Source organism: Centruroides vittatus, unplaced genomic scaffold (assembly GCF_030686945.1).
Source record: "Centruroides vittatus isolate TY-2023 unplaced genomic scaffold, ASM3068694v2 contig_1154, whole genome shotgun sequence".
NCBI classification, from domain to species: Eukaryota; Metazoa; Arthropoda; class Arachnida; order Scorpiones; family Buthidae; genus Centruroides; species Centruroides vittatus.
The window spans coordinates 1,744,628-1,760,806 of record NW_027120741.1 but is presented as its reverse complement, the minus strand read 5'-3'; the positions used below and the strand labels follow the sequence as shown (position 1 = coordinate 1,760,806).

At 33.0% G+C, this 16,179-nt stretch overlaps 1 protein-coding gene across 2 annotated transcripts in view; it reads right to left on the bottom strand.

Moving 5' to 3' along the window:
* The window catches only part of LOC136979067 (uncharacterized), an 83,423-nt gene that overhangs the window by 54,734 nt on the left and 12,510 nt on the right, over window positions 1-16,179 (bottom strand). For both annotated transcript variants that reach the window (XM_067274971.1, XM_067274980.1), the window contains one exon: window positions 8,370-9,056. In XM_067274971.1, coding sequence (XP_067131072.1) covers window positions 8,370-8,845 — 476 coding nt within the window. In that variant the 5' untranslated portion in view covers window positions 8,846-9,056. The remainder of the gene's footprint in view (window positions 1-8,369; window positions 9,057-16,179) is intronic.

The following is a 16,179-nucleotide window of genomic DNA, read 5'->3' as shown; positions in this document are numbered from 1 at the left end:
GACTAAGTCTGTTTCAACAAATAAGATATTTGTTACCACCCCGTATTTTTAAATTTAGGCACAAAACTCTTCCGTTCCATGTTAAGTCTATGGGAGACCCTTCTTTTGTTCATTTGACAATAAAATCCTAGTTAGCATGCCCGTTAAGTTCTAATTGGTATATTATAGCTAAATGACTATCCTTTGACCAATACGCATCGACTTGGGTTTGTGGGGTGGGAACTTTCTTGGAAAAAGTTATACCAACTTCGAGCTACATTATCAGCTACAAACGTAAACAAACAATTATAAATCGTTATTTTTATCTAGTTTTAGCATGAATTTAATAAATTTTTATGTATATTTATCCTATTTAACAAATAAGCTTGATTTTTAAACCATTCAGCCATAAATCTTTCAAAAAAACAAAGTACTTCCGTAATACATGATATACATGTATAGTCGTTTATAAAATAAAGTAATAATTGCTTATTATAGTCTACTATTAGTACAATAGTTTAAATAACGTATAAATAGAGTCAAATACACATCATCAATAATAAAAGTGCATTAACCTAGATTTAGAAAGACCACCACCCCCCACGCCAATCGGCGTTATAATCCAAAGGCCGTATTATTTCTCTACGTTGATTTAGAAAGCTGCAGTTTTTTTTTTTATTTGACAGAAAATAGACATGTCTAAGTAACGTATGTAACAAATTAATGGAATATTTATAAAAAAACAATTTTTTTTAAATATTTTAAAATCTTAAATTTTTATTAATTTTTTAAAACATACATAATATTTTGAAGTTAACAATCATAAAGTGTAATATGTACGTGATAGAAAACTGAAAACAGATTATATCTACTACAAGTTTTTAAGCGAGATATCGCAAATTGAAAAACCACTTTAAAAACCACAAAACCTGTACACAACAGCGGTGTTGTTTCGGATTATTGAGTGCACAGCTGACAGGTTAATATGGAGATTATACCCTTTGCGGCTCTTTCTCCGACCAACGTTGCCAGTTGCTAAGCGAAACGACTAGTGAGGCTAATGTAGCGCTCTAGCGCCGCGCCACGTGTTGACTAGGAGTGATAGAGGCTGGTGGCTTCTTCTTCTTTCACAGTTTAATATGGAGATTATAGCCTTTGCGGCTCTTTCTCCGACCAACGTTGCCAGTTGCTAAGCGAAACGACCAGTGAGGCTAATGTAGCGCTCCAGCGCCGCCACGTGCTGACTAGGAGTGATGGAGGCCAGTGGCCAGTAGATAGGCGTCAGCGTGCGCACCAGAGACATGTTAAGGGTCATCGTGTTGCCAAGGTCCTTGCGGGCTGTAGTGTATTTGGGGCAATGAAGCCAGTAATGTAGTGTAGTTTCCGCTGCGCCACAATGGGGGCACCCCGGAAAGTCGTGTAGGTGACATGAGTACAGGAAAGCACGTAACGGGGCCGTCTCGGTCTGAAGCCGGGCCAAAAGCGTCTCCGCGTGGCGAGACGACGTGCAACTGTACCTCCAGGGGACGAACGGGCGAAGGCGGTCCCGGCCTTTGCTGCGGAGCACCGTTGACCAGGAATCCGTCAGGGTGCCGATGGTGGTGTCCTGCATGGCCCGGGTAAGGTCGCGTGGCGTGAGGGGTCTCCAGATGGAGCTACTGAATGGGTCGTGGCGGGCTGCTTTGTCGGCCGCCTCGTTGATCAGAATGTTGGTATGGCCCGGTGTCCAGTTGATGACAATGGGCACCGTGTGGGTGCTGACAATAGCCGCGAAGATTGATGATGATAGGTGGTGATGAGAACGAGACGTTGGCCATAGCCTGGATAACCGAGCGGCTGTCAGAGAAGACGACGGTGGGTTTGGCCAGTGGGGCACTGATGTGGACTGCGTGCAGGATGCCCTGGGCTTCTGCCCTGAAGACGCTGCAGTAATTGTACAGGGACCAGGCCTCTGTTTTGTTTGTGTTCGAGAAGACTACGCCAATGGCAATCCGAGTACTGGATTTGGATGCATCCGCGCCTAGGCAGAGCCAGCCCGGCCATTTTTCAGCGACAGTCTCCCGGAAACAGACGCTCGTGACGACTGGTGGGTCGGTGGATGAAGCGGGGTAGTCGTCTAGACTGATGTGTGAATGGACGCTGGCAGTGCTTGGTGTCACACAACGCTGACGATAGATGAGTGACATGAGTTGGCCTTCCCGACGATAACGGGATACGACACGTAAGGTTCCTGGTGACGGTGCCAATGATAAAAGTCCAGACTTGAGGCGTTTTGGTAGAGGTCGTGTAGTGGGCTAAAGCTGCCCCTAGATATTTGAGCCGCCACATGGGAGAGTGATCTGAGACGTAGCCTCGGCACATAACCAGTCTCTGTGTAGGGTGATAAGAAAGGGGTCGTCCTGGGCATGCCCAGCGCCGTTCGGAGTGTGGTGCTGAGGGGTTTCTCAATGCGATTGATGGTGGTGGATGGGGCGCCATCGAGGAGCAGTGCTCCAAACTCGGCCATTGGGCTGAGAACCACAAAGAAGCCTGAGGAGCTCCGCTGTACAAGCACCGTTACGGCGGGATGCGAAGTATTTAAGGAAAGATCCTGCTCTGGTCATTTTTGTGCGTGTGGAAGTCTCGTAAGCCGTCCACTTGAATGTATGAGAAAAATGCATGCCCAGGACTCGTATGATGGTGCGTTGCGAGATTCTTCCCGAAGGCAGTGTCAGCACTATTGGCGGGCGGTTATGTTTGGGTGACAGGTCCATGACAGCGCTTTTTGTTGCGGAGAAAGAGAGGCTCCATCTGGCCGCCCAGTGGGTCAAATGGTCAAGCGCACTTTGCGCGCGGATGATGGCCTGAGTGGGGCTGGTACTCGTTACGAGAAGAAAGAGGTCGTCCGCGTATAGGATTGCCTTGGATAGTTTATGGGTGTCTTATAGGATAGATATATGCTAAAACTTTGAATAAAATTTATACCTCGTCTTATCTGCCGAGATATACAGTAATTACACAGTGAAAGTAAATGGTTGGCAGCTTCGTGTTTGTCAGAAGACCGTGTGCAACTTATATGGTATCAAATGTAGATGCATTTAAATGGCACAGAAAATGACAAAAGGATGAGCAGCTTTGAAAAATTAATGAGATCTGCACTAACAGGCCTCACACGATTCCTGACAGTATGAAGAAGAATATTCAGGAACACATCAGAGGTTTCTCTTTAATAGAAAACCATTAGTCTAATGGAAGTACTATAAGACAATATTTAAACCCAGACCTCACTCTGCAGAGGATGCGTGCTGATTTTCAAAAAGCATACAATAGCAGTGTAAGTGAAACAATAATGCAGTTTAATTTCTCTTAATTTATTTGAATAGCAGCAACATATATATTTTATTTTGCAAAAAAGTATTGGATTTATCGCCACATTTTCAACATGGAATTTCATCCTCTCCTTCAGGCAATCTTGTTCAGATACCTGTTGTTTGTACGATGACTTATTTAATCAACTAAAGGCTGTCAAGGATCCTCAAACAGAAAAAAAGATAGAGGAGAAAAGTAAAAAAACATCAGTTCAAGGCAGCAATAAGCTATGAAATGCTAAGAAAGGATACTGAGATAACTTAGAAGATGTCAAGCATTATGTTTTCTGCTGTGACATTCAACAGGTATTGTTTGTTCCTCAGTTGACACATTTTGTAGTTTTCTAAGGCAGTATTCTTGCTACAACTATTGTATCATGCAACCAGCTACAGGAGTCAGCCATATGTACAGTACATGAGGCATGAATGTACTGGAAGGTAAGAAGCAATGGAGATAGCTTCCTTCATTATTCATTTTGTGACATCAAATTACTCTATATTGGAAGAAGATGAAGAAAAAAATCATTTTACAGTTTGATCGATGCATTGGCCAAAACAACAACTGGACTGTTGTAACAGCCATGCTCTATTTTCTAAAAAACAAGCTTGTACAATGATAGAACATCAGTTCTTAACGACGGGTCATAGTTCCTTGCCCCGTGACAGGAATTTTGTACTAATTGAACATAAGAAATCTGTTACTTTCCCAATGATATCTAGAGATTTAATGAAAGTAATCAAAAAGAGCAGAGTAAACAACCCTTTTCACACTCATGAGGTACTACAGAACAAAATAAAAGATTTCAGTGTCCTGTAGCCACTATTCATAAAGCCAAAGGAATTGAAAACCACAGAATCTATATGACTGTGAGTTACAATGATCTCCAGACTATTCAAATGCAAAAATAACATAGTATTCTTAGTCCATGGCAAATGTTCTCTCTTGTGAAGAAAAATGTATCAGAATCTAAAAAACAAAATCATTGGTGGATTTCAGCAGACTCACCTCCCTCCTGCTTGACAAACCACTGCTAATAAAAAAAAAGTGAAGAAGAAAGATTTGGACAGCATGTGCAGGTATCCAGAGAGGACCAAGCAAGTTTTTACAAGTCACTGAAGTCAGAGAGATTTTTCTACAAAGTAAAACTGTGAAATAAAATATTTTCAGTTTTGTACTTAAAAATTGTTGTTTTTCTTTTATTTTTAAAAGGTAAAATGCTGATTATGGAAAAACATTGAATGTTAACTCCTGACATCCAGTGTTCTTCCACTACCATTTTGCTTTCCTTAAACATTTTATTCATATATTCAGTATCATCATCCTACACACCGGGGTGTATAAAATATAAGTCGAACTCACTCATATATTCAGTTTTAGCAGATGAAACTGTCAGCTTTACACTGGTACTGCATAATTATTATATTGCAGTTTTTATTTCAGAAATATCTAATGTATGTGCTGGAAATAGTTTTTAGCCTTTTTCTCGAAAAACCGACATCCAATGTTATTCCAGGCAAGCTTTCAATTGTTGTGTGTAAAATATTCAAATTTGCTTGAGAGTATTTGAAAAAAAAAAAACTAAATAAGTAACTAGCTAGTCAACACAGTACAAAGTAAACATTGATTGAAGGTATGGTATTTTATTAATACAATAGCAAGTGTGGTATATTATATATTTTATTTATACTTATATTAGATATAAATAAAACATTTTTGACAAACCTTAACAGAAATAGTTTGTTAATAGTTTCTAATGCCCGACTTTCTTCAATAAAATGCAAGCCAAACTCATAGCCAATGAGAGAAAAGCAATTTTAATTTGAAACTACAGTATGTACTGTATTGCAAGAGATGTTTCTGAACTACAATTTATATCATGGAAATGTAGTTGCCAACCTTTGAATTTGTAATTGATACTTCAGTCCATAATTTAAGATAGAGGTTCTGGGAGAAAATTACTTGAGATAAAAATAGAAAATATAACAACTTTAGGCTGAAAATGCAGGAAAAATTTTTTGAGATAAACATGTTTGAGATAGATATAATGATTACTTAAAGAACAAATTAAAAAAGTTCTTGTAACAATATTTTAAAAATTTCCACTGGCATCTACTGCCTGTCCTTCCTTAATCTCAAGAATGGAGTTAGATAGATGAAAGTCAAGACTAGATATGGAAAGCTTAGGGGCAGAAGGCTCTGATTAACTATATACAAACTTCTGGTTTGGACTGGAAGTGACATTATTTCAATTCAAAAATTTTCTCTGAACTGGAGTTAGATAGATGACTGGCATGACTCTACTGTTAACAGGAAAAGTATGATAAACAGAGGCAAGACACTACTAAAATTGTGAGCATTGTGACGTCACAATAAATAATTGCTTGTTCATTATAATAAAGTAAACAAAAATAAGTTAAGTTAAAGCAAAATCATGTAACAGAATAGAAATTAATTTTTAAAATTTAAAATTCTATAGCTAACAATAATTCATTTCTTTTAATCATTCTGTATCCACATATTTTTTTAATATAAGTTTAGAGGTTTGTAAAGTCTATGCAAGAGCTTAATTTTCAAATATAAATCTTACTTAAAACTTGTATCAAAGCAGAATGTAGGAATATGCTAAATTTTAAACAACTTCATGTAAGCAAGCTGTTGAATTTGATTTAAGCAAAGTAATAAGATTCTTAAAATAGCTCAAAAAATTACTTGAAAAATATTAATTTTCTCACAATTTTGAAATAACAGATTTTAACTGATATTTACTTGTAATCATATTTTCTTAATGAAAATGACATAATTTTAAACAATTGTTAAAAATCATTTATTTTACCAACTACATAAATTTGATGCTACAATAATTTAAAAGTTTTATTGAAAGCTCTTTGTAGTTACAATAATAAAGATTTCTGTCTAAAAAATAAGTTTAAAATTCTTTAACTCAATTCAATTAACTAATCAGTTTTCAGATTAAAACAATTGAATTTCTTAATTCTATTAATCAAAATAACAGTGCAACAAAATCTGATGTTTAATTCAAATAAACATAAATAACAACTAACCTGTTACAAAGCTATACATCCACCAAAGCCGAAATATCGGGCTAGAGTCGGCTATAATAAATAAATAATTAATAAGATGGCCGGTTGAGTGCCTTGGGAGGACGTGGGCACTTGATGTGTCCCCAGCCGGCATTGTAATGGCCGTCGATGGTCGTCGTATTAGCTTATATATACTGGAGGAGGCAGTCGGACCAAAGGTCCGGGTAGCGTAACTGGTAACGTGTCTGCACGGATAGCAGAAGTTGCGGGTTCGAGTCCCGCTTCGGGCCGATTTCTTTTCCTCCAGTTCCAAATTATTAAAATTATTTATTTAAATTAATTATAATTATTAAGTTTAGTAAGAGATGGCGCCTAACGCCAAGCTCTAGTGCCCAATTGTCTTATTAATTATTTATTTATTATAGCCGACTCTAGCCCGATATTTCGGCTTTGGTGGATGTATAGTTTAATTCAAAATCAACTTTACCCTCAATGTTAAGAATGAAAGATTATTTTTTGTTGGTACATATGAACATTAATCTATCATTTTTTTCACTCAGATTTTAAATAATTTTAGACTTATAGTAAAAATTTGGCATTTTTATGTTTTCCTCCCTCATCTCACATTGCATGTTATGTTCCAATGCTATATGGCACTACATCATATCACAAGCCGTTGAATAGCTTATGAAACAGCACAGTGACTGCTAAATGGATTATGATTTCAAATGAAAAATGTAAATTATACAAAAGTAAGAAATAAGCAAAGTTTGCAAACCGTAGGAAATGAGAAATTTGAAGTGTGTAAAAAGTAAAAACAAATTTTGAATTTTTTGGTTTAAAAATTTTAAAAAGGTAATTTGTATTTAGAATATAGTTTTGGAATTAGATATTATTAACAAAGCATTTATATTGTAAATGATTTGTTGTTTCCTGACAGTATGTAAATAAGTCCATTGTTTCAGTTTTTCACCTATGTGTACTGTTGAAATGACATTTTGTTTTAGCTATTTTCAATTTGATTATAAACGAAGATGCTATCTTTCATATTATGTAGTAATAATATTTTTTACTTTCTCAACTTTTCAAAAATGATAATAAAACAAGGTTATTTTGAGTGTTAAGAGCTAGCAACAAAGTAATTTGTATGTGTGATTTTGGTATATGGACTGATTCATGAAAGCTTAGATTGAAGGTTAATTATTTCTTTTCTTTTAGTTTCAACTTTTATAGGGTTTAGGAACTGTTGTAATCTAAGATTTGCATGCAAATTTTATTTGCAAATTGTTGAATAAGCTAAGGATAGCAAATAGAATACCATGAAATTGTCATTCTAACAGTATTAATTAAATGTTTTACATAATAAACTAACAAAAAGTACAATTTAAAAATTTTTAGAATAGTTATTTTGGTTAATTTCATATTAAAGTCTATCTTTAGGTTCTTGAATAGAATGCTTTAATGCTACAGTTCCCAAAGTATGTGCTGCGGCTTTCTCATAGGGGCACCACAAAATGTTATAAAATTTTTATAATTTTACTTAATTTAAAATATATTGGCTATTTCACAAATTGTACTTGTTAGAATTTGACATAGAGCACCTTGGGAAAATCTGGATTCAGCAAGGACCGAGAATCAAAATAATTTGGGAACCACTGTTTTAATGTAAGTAACAAAAAAAAAAAAAAAAAAAAAAAAAAAAGGCAATTAATTGTAACATTTTAACCAATGGTTATATTCAAGTAAATTTTGCTTTTGAATTTTTGAACAGCAAGCTTTATTGACCTTGCTATGAATCAACACTATGCAATGCGACACAACCTGGAAACATGCAATGTGACATAAGGAATAACAATATATAATACTAAAATTTGTTCTAAAAAATCTAAATAAAAACAAGTTTTGAAAACACACTATTATAGAAATGTATAATAAAAGTTTTTTTTATTAAAAATTACAAAATAAAAATGATCAACTGTAGTGATATAGTTTACTACTTACCTGATATATATTATTCTACCATCTGATATGATTCTTCTCCAACCAAATGGAACTGTAATAGATGATGTATCACCATCTTTTGGAACATTTCCTAATTGATGAATTGGTTCTTCAGATTTTTTTGGTTGGCAAATGCTTACAGCATTACACCCATCTTTAGCATTTAATGAAACATTTTCCACTTGAGATTCATTGTTAGGACTAACATCTGTACAATTCACTGATGAACAGCAATTATTTATAGCTTTGTCATCTTTAACACCTGCATGAATGATAGATGACATTGCTTTCAAACCTAATGTATCTTTTTTTCTGCAAACTGTTTCATTAACTGAAGATGTACTTTCAGCTGGGCTCATGTTGTCAGAACTTTTTGTTCCCAATATTCCTATTGGATCTTCTTGCAAGCAGAATGCTTGAAATGGCTGGTTTGAAGGGATGGAGTTTGGTATGGCCTCCTGGCTAAATGCTGCCATGTCAACTTTTGTTAAATCTATTCAGCATGCTGTGCTCTGTGGTTGCAAAATGCCCACAAAGAGCTTGCTTGTTAACAGTCAGGAGACAATATATATTAAATATTAGATTTTACATAATTATGAAAATTGTGAACTGGATAATCACAGATTTCATTGTTGGAAAATGCTTTCTATATGTAGATGTAGACAGAACAGAACACCTTCATGTGAACTGAAAAAGTACACAATTAAAATTTTAGTAAAGTTTTGTTTTTTTTTAAATAAAAAAAAAAAAAATATATATATATATAGATAGATATTTTATAAAAATATAGTAATTTATAAAAAGTATTTTATAAATTAAGTAAGTAAGTAAGTAAGTAAGTAATGTTTATTGTAATAGGATTGAACCTGTTACATGGGGTGTTTCAATTATTAACCAATTACAATCATAGTATTTTATAAAAATATCTATTACTTTATATAATAATAATTTTCTGCATATTTAAGCTTAATAAAACTCTTTAATTTTATATAGAAGTCTAGAAATTATAAAAAAAATGCTAATGTTTTCGGCATACTTTATGCCATTCTCAAGCCACCACAAAGGAAACAACAAAATAACATTTTATTCTAAAATAAAATTTAAAAGATAATAAAACAGAATTTAAAAATTTACTAAATTGACTAAAGAAACTTCATTAACAATCATTTTATTCAATTAACCTATTATCCATTAGTACAATATCAATTCATTTGAAATACACTGATTAATAGATTTATTGGTCAGGATATTATCAAGATAAACAATTTATCAGCTGAGACCAATGATTTCCAACTAATATTCTATAGCACACTAGTGTTCTGTAATCCTTCCACAAATGTTCCACAAAAATTTGAAGGCTTTTGCTAGAAAATTACAAATGTCTATTTTTTTTAAATTTTAAAAATTATTTTATTATTTAAAATAGATTGTAGGGCCTATTTCTTTACTAATATAATTATTCATAAGACCAGTTTAATTATCAAATTGTTTAGTATGTTATGAGTATAAAAATTGGAATCTTTTAAAATAAAAATATATTTTATATACAGTTAGTTCCTGACATATGAACATCCACTTAGTATATCAAAAAAACTTTTTTTTGAGTCGAAACAATTATTGGCACTTATTAATGTCCCAGTATACAGGTATACCTAGAGTTATGTCGTTCCCGATTATACGTCGTTTGTCAAAAAAGTATATGGAAAAATAAAAATCAAGTTTAAGTCAGTTTATTCGACTTTAAATCCGTCCACCACAAACATTGAAGTCGTAATATCACTAGAAAAGCATTGAAAGCACACAAAATCACAGTAAAATATGTACATTTACAGTAAATGTTAATATAACCATCATAAATCCTAGAGAACAAAACATGAAAACATCTGTGTTTCTGTGTTGTCTTATTTAGCGGTCTTTTAAGTGCTCATTATTGGTGTTTAGTTATGACGTAAGTCGAAACTATGACTTATGTCGTAACTACACAAGTAAATTTGGCTTATGTCGCCTCTCCTGGAACCAATTGCTGACGTAAACGAGGTATACCTGTACATGACATTAAATGTTAAATACAATAATATCAATAAACATGTTTTATACAACAACAAGCAATTATTTATTGAGAAATCACAATGATGGGCTGCAATTTTTAATTTATTTAATTAAATATATGCTCTCCACCTCAAATCACTAGTGTCTTGCCCCTGTGCACCACACTTTCCTGTTAGCAACAGTCATGCTAGTCATCTATCTAACTCCTTTCAGGGAAAAATTTTTTGAACTGAAATAACATGACTTCCAATTTGCCTCATTTGTATATAGTTAATCAGGGCCTCCTGTCCCTAATCTTTCCATATCTGATCCCGGCTTTCATATATCTAACTTCTTGAAATTAGGAAAAGACAGATAGGCAGCCAGTGGGAATTATAGGTCTACAATTTTTTCAAATTGCAGCCCAGAAACTTCTTATATTATTGATTATTATAAAATGGCAAAATGCTTAATTTTGAGGATAGAGATGACATTTATAAAAAATTGTATGTACTAATAAGACATAAAATCTTCATTAAGTCCAACCCCTTAAGATACAATACATGACTTTCCTCTATCTTCCCACCACCTCAAACTTAAACAGCATCAACGCCACTTACATACAAGCTACCATACCAAATTTTGTTTCTTAATCTTTATCCCATTTTGAGATATTAAATGAAATAGATGTCAACTCAGAAACATGCACAATTTTTTGTTTTTTTTTTAGATATTTTTGGCTTTAGGGAGTCTCAAAACATGGAGATTTGCAAAAAAAACCTAGATTGTCAAATATGACACAATTCCAATACTTTCCCTTGTTACAATACAGCTGGGAAAGTAAAAATCTAAAATCAATAAAAAAAACTCATTAAACCCTTTTTTTTCAGTTTACAAATTAATTAATTCATTTTATGATAATATTATAGATAAATTTAGGTAATAAATAATATAAAGATTTTTATGTTTTGCATAAATTACATTAGACAAACTGTATTATAAAAGAACAGCAGCATAATACTGGATATACAAAAAACTACTATCATCCTATCATATGTAGAGTAGAGGATCCTGGATAGATGAAAAAAGGATGCTTTTACAATACCTGGAGAAGTATGAGATTTACAATGCTTCTGTACAGAAATGTGCAATCAACCATAAGGACGTGGAGTTGTTCCTCTCAACTTGGAAGTTTTATGTACATCGACATCTAGCTGATGAGTTCCATCTGACATAAATTCTATGATGTCATATGTATCCACCAATAACCAGGCACCACATCTACTATGCAACATGTATGATTCTAAATGTTGAATTTCCTCGTAGAATAGTAATATTCCACCTGAGGATGTCTACTGGAAGGTAGATGAAAACATTTGTGCAACTGTTTAATTGCTGGATTTTGGTTGACTTTCTGAGTAGTTTTCTGTATTATAAATTTATGTAAAAATCTAGAGGGAAATTAACAATGCAAATTTTTCCTTTGCAAAACTTTGTACAGAATACAAAACCTTTTAAAAGCTGGAATTTCTTAGATAAAATTACACAAAAAGTACAAAATCTGGAAAAGTACAAAAGGTGTATTTGTGTGACTTTTTGTGCAGAATATTCAAGAAAAATTAAAACTTTATCTTCAAAATGAATAAAGTCCAATACTATATTTCAGTGTAAAGTCAAAATATCTGCTTACTAAGGATAAGCTAAAAATTCCTTAATATAGAAATATTTTCAGCTTTTACTAGGCCACCATCAGCTACCAATAAACAGAATATACAGTTGAACCTGTCTATCTCAAATCTCACAGGAATGAGAAAAAAATTTGAGATAGACAGGTTTTGAGATATAGAAGTTCCTGCACAGTATAAAGCAAACAGGTTGATTGTAGGTATGGTATTTTATATAGTATTTTTAACAAACCTTAACAGAAATAGTTTGTTAATAGTTTCTAATGCCTGACTTTCTTCAATAAGATGCAAGCCAAACTCATAGCCAATGAGAGAAAAGCAGTTTTAATTGAAACTACAGTAGCAAGGTTGAGGCCGAAGTTTTAAACGAAAAATGTGTACATTGGACATTCAGTGCCACTTTCCTGTAAGAATTGAAGTTTGACAATGGTGTTTGGAAAGTCAATGGAATCATGCTCGACATTCCAAACTTCTAGGCTTACAGGAAAGCAGCGCTGAACATCCAACGTACACGTTTTCGCGTTTATAACTTCGGCCTCAACCTCGCTAGTATGTACTGTATTGCAAGAGATGTTTCTCAACTACAATTTAACCATCAAAATGTAGTTGACAAGTATTGAGTTTGTAATTGATACTTCAATCCATAATTTGTGATAAGGGTTATGAGAGAAAATTATCTGAGATACGCATGGAAAATATAATGAATTTAGGCACGAAATGTAGAGGAAAAATAAATTTCAAGATAAACATGTTTGAGACATAGATTCAATTGTATTTGAATTCCCATCTAAAATGGCGGGAAGCTATATCCATCTGTAAGGCTAACCATCGGACCACATGTATAAATCGGAAGGATGAGATTAATCTTTCTATAGCGTGGCAGGCCCTCATAAACAACGATCTATAAATAGCAACATCGGCGCATGAATGCGCATGTCCACCTTAATGTTCATTTGATATGCGAGTTCCGTAATTTTTGTTTAAACATCTGCATTCTATTTTTAGATTCCGTTTTTATTTAAATGTCTACGTTCTTTTTTCGTCTTTTTTCGAAGTATTTCGTCGGAACCTTTTTTCTCTACCTGAAGAAGAGCTGTTTGGAAAGCTCGAAAACGTTTGTGGAAAGAAGATTTTTTCACGCAAATTACACCGGTAACAGGTTCGGTATTTAGAATTTCTTGTATGTTTTGTTTCTACTTGTGGTATCTATCATTCACAAAGTGATAAAGGTTTTAAGGACAGTTAAGTTTTGTTGAATGTCTAAAGAGAAGAGGGAGTTACAGAAATTTGGACAAACTGGACAAGAGGGGGAGATAAAAATTTCAAAAAAATATGGATGTAATTTATGGACAGCCTCTTTGATTAAGAAAATTTAAAATTTAGATCTTGTACTACTGAAACTGTTATATTTAAGCTTGGTTTCTCATCATTAGCAAGTTTGTACATTGGTACTTTCTGTCACAAAATGTTTTGTTATAGTCTTATAAACAGTCACAACATTAAAAATATAAGTAGTCTCCTGTCGTAAGCTTAAGTTATGAAATAACATCAATAGTCAATTGGGGTAGCAGTTTACTTATAACAGAGCCAATTAAGTGTAGCAAAATGTTGACATCACTTTATAAAACATGGAAACTAAGAAGGGATTTTGATTTTCTAATGCTAAAAGACTTATTAAATAATTCATAAACTATTTTAATGTTTCCAAGGATTCTTCAAATAATAAAAATAAATTATGAAGATAGTGCATTATATATTATTTCATGATACACAAGGTAGAAAATATAAACTATATTAAATATGATAAGTAAATTGATAAAAGACAAATAGAAAGACAATCTTCACCCGTGATTACCGGTACAAATAAATTCCAATACAGTCTCTTCAACCTTAAAATTCCCGGTACATAAGACGACAGTTAACACATAAACTAACGTTTTCGATCCTCCACCGAGGTCTTCGTCAGGTTCGTTGATCATGGAATGCGAAAAGAATCGAACGCTTTTTTTTTGAATTTCGAAAGCGTTCGATTCTTTTCGCATTCCATGATCAACGAACCTGACGAAGACCTCGGTGGAGGATCGAAAACGTTAGTTTATGTGTTAACTGTCGTCTTATGTACCGGGAATTTTAAGGTTGAAGAGACTGTATTGGAAAAGACAAATATTTATAAGTTTGATTTAAATTTTATAATTTAAGATTTCAAAGGACATATGTTCACTAAAGTAAGGAAATTTATGAAATGATGATGATCTTAAGGCAATAAGAGTGATTGAGAATGACTGAACATTGTTAACAATATTGTTTTCAAAATATAACATAAGTATAATGAGTTATTGTGCAAGCACTGTCTATAACATTAGACTATTTATAATCTTACAAGCATAATTGAAAATATCGACATTCAAACTGGCTATTATGTATTTAGAGTTTTTAAATGGGTAATATTTTCAAAAAATATTTCAACTATAAAAGTAATTAAAAAATATCAAATTAAATATATTTATCATCTACTTATTAAATTCTATTTTCAAAAAATAATATTAAGCCTATATTATTTTGCAAACAGATTAAATATCTTTTTTTATTTAAAAAATGTACAAGTATACAACATTGAAGGTTTATGCAAAAATAGAAAAACTTTTCTGCCAGTGTTGATTGTGTTCCAGTGATTGTAAAAGAATATTTAAAAGACTGCAAAAATGTTTCTTTTAATTCTTGTCCAATTTGTTAATTTGCAAGTTAACAAACTGAACAAGAATGATCAAGTTATGTTATATGGACGCCAAATGTATCGTCACTTCAAATAATTGACTATGGCAACAATAGCTTAAAAATAACTCTATACAAAATAGATATTATTAGACAAAAATCATTACTAATAGTATTTAGTTATAAATAATAAACTAAAACAAAATTTTACAATTATTTTGGTAAAGTATTTTTTTGTTAATCAGAATTTACAGAGAGCTGTAACAGGAGTAAAACTAGCATTTATTTCTTGATATAATCTTGGACTAAATGCATGCACTTCTCTAACATTTCACAAATGTTTGAATTCTGTCATAATAGAAAGATTTATCATTATGTCAAAGCTGTAACAGAACTGCTTCTTGCATCTCCTCATTCATGGCTAAAATGTAAGCAGTCTTTCTAGAGAATTTAATGAGCTAATTTAATGAGCACCTTTAATGAGCTAAACAAGAGTTAATCATTGGGACCAAAATCAGGGCTGTAAGAAAGATGTGGTAATGTCTACTAGCTAGGTTCCTATAACTTGGAAGCAGTGATGTAAGCAGTATGGTGTTGTGCACTGTCTGCAAATGAGACACATCTAGACTAATCAATCTTGAACATCTATAGAAGCTTATGAATATCTTGTATAAATTAATAGTAATAGACATTGTTGACGGAAGCACCATGGGACAGTAAATCAACATGGATAATGCCATTCCTGTCCCAAAACAAACTTATTATCACTTTGTCCACAGATGCAGTTGCTCAAATTTTCTTGGGTGGAGGTGAAACAACAGACTGAGTTCACTGTTTTGATGCTCAATTTGTTTTCAGCATGTATGGTATACCCAAGTTTTATCACACATGAGGATTTATGCAAGGAAATCCTGGCCTTTTATGTCCAAAATGTTTCTACAGAGCAAATACACAATTGCAATATCTTAGTTCCAGTTGAAAGAAAAATGTTGTCTTAAGACAATGTATGTTTATCTAAACATACCACAAAAATTTAAGTTTAAGTTCTGACCAGCAACAAGAAACTAAGAGAACTACAACATTTGAGTTCTCATACTACAAATTTAAGAAAAATTAAATTTCTAAGGTGTTTTTAATTAATTTATAGTTCTTAATAAGGGGTTTTTTGTAATGTGTTCAATATTACAGAGCAGTCCAGCTTGTAAAAGGTATAACTGTTTACTATCTTCTAAAGTGCAAGTGATTATTAATGATTGTGTATACATCACCTGAAAAAGATTTATCTATGCTGCAACTTCACAGATTGTTATTTGCCAATTATTAAGGATCAGATGCTCTAAATATTGAATGTTCAGAGAACTACAGATAATAGTGAAGAACCAACA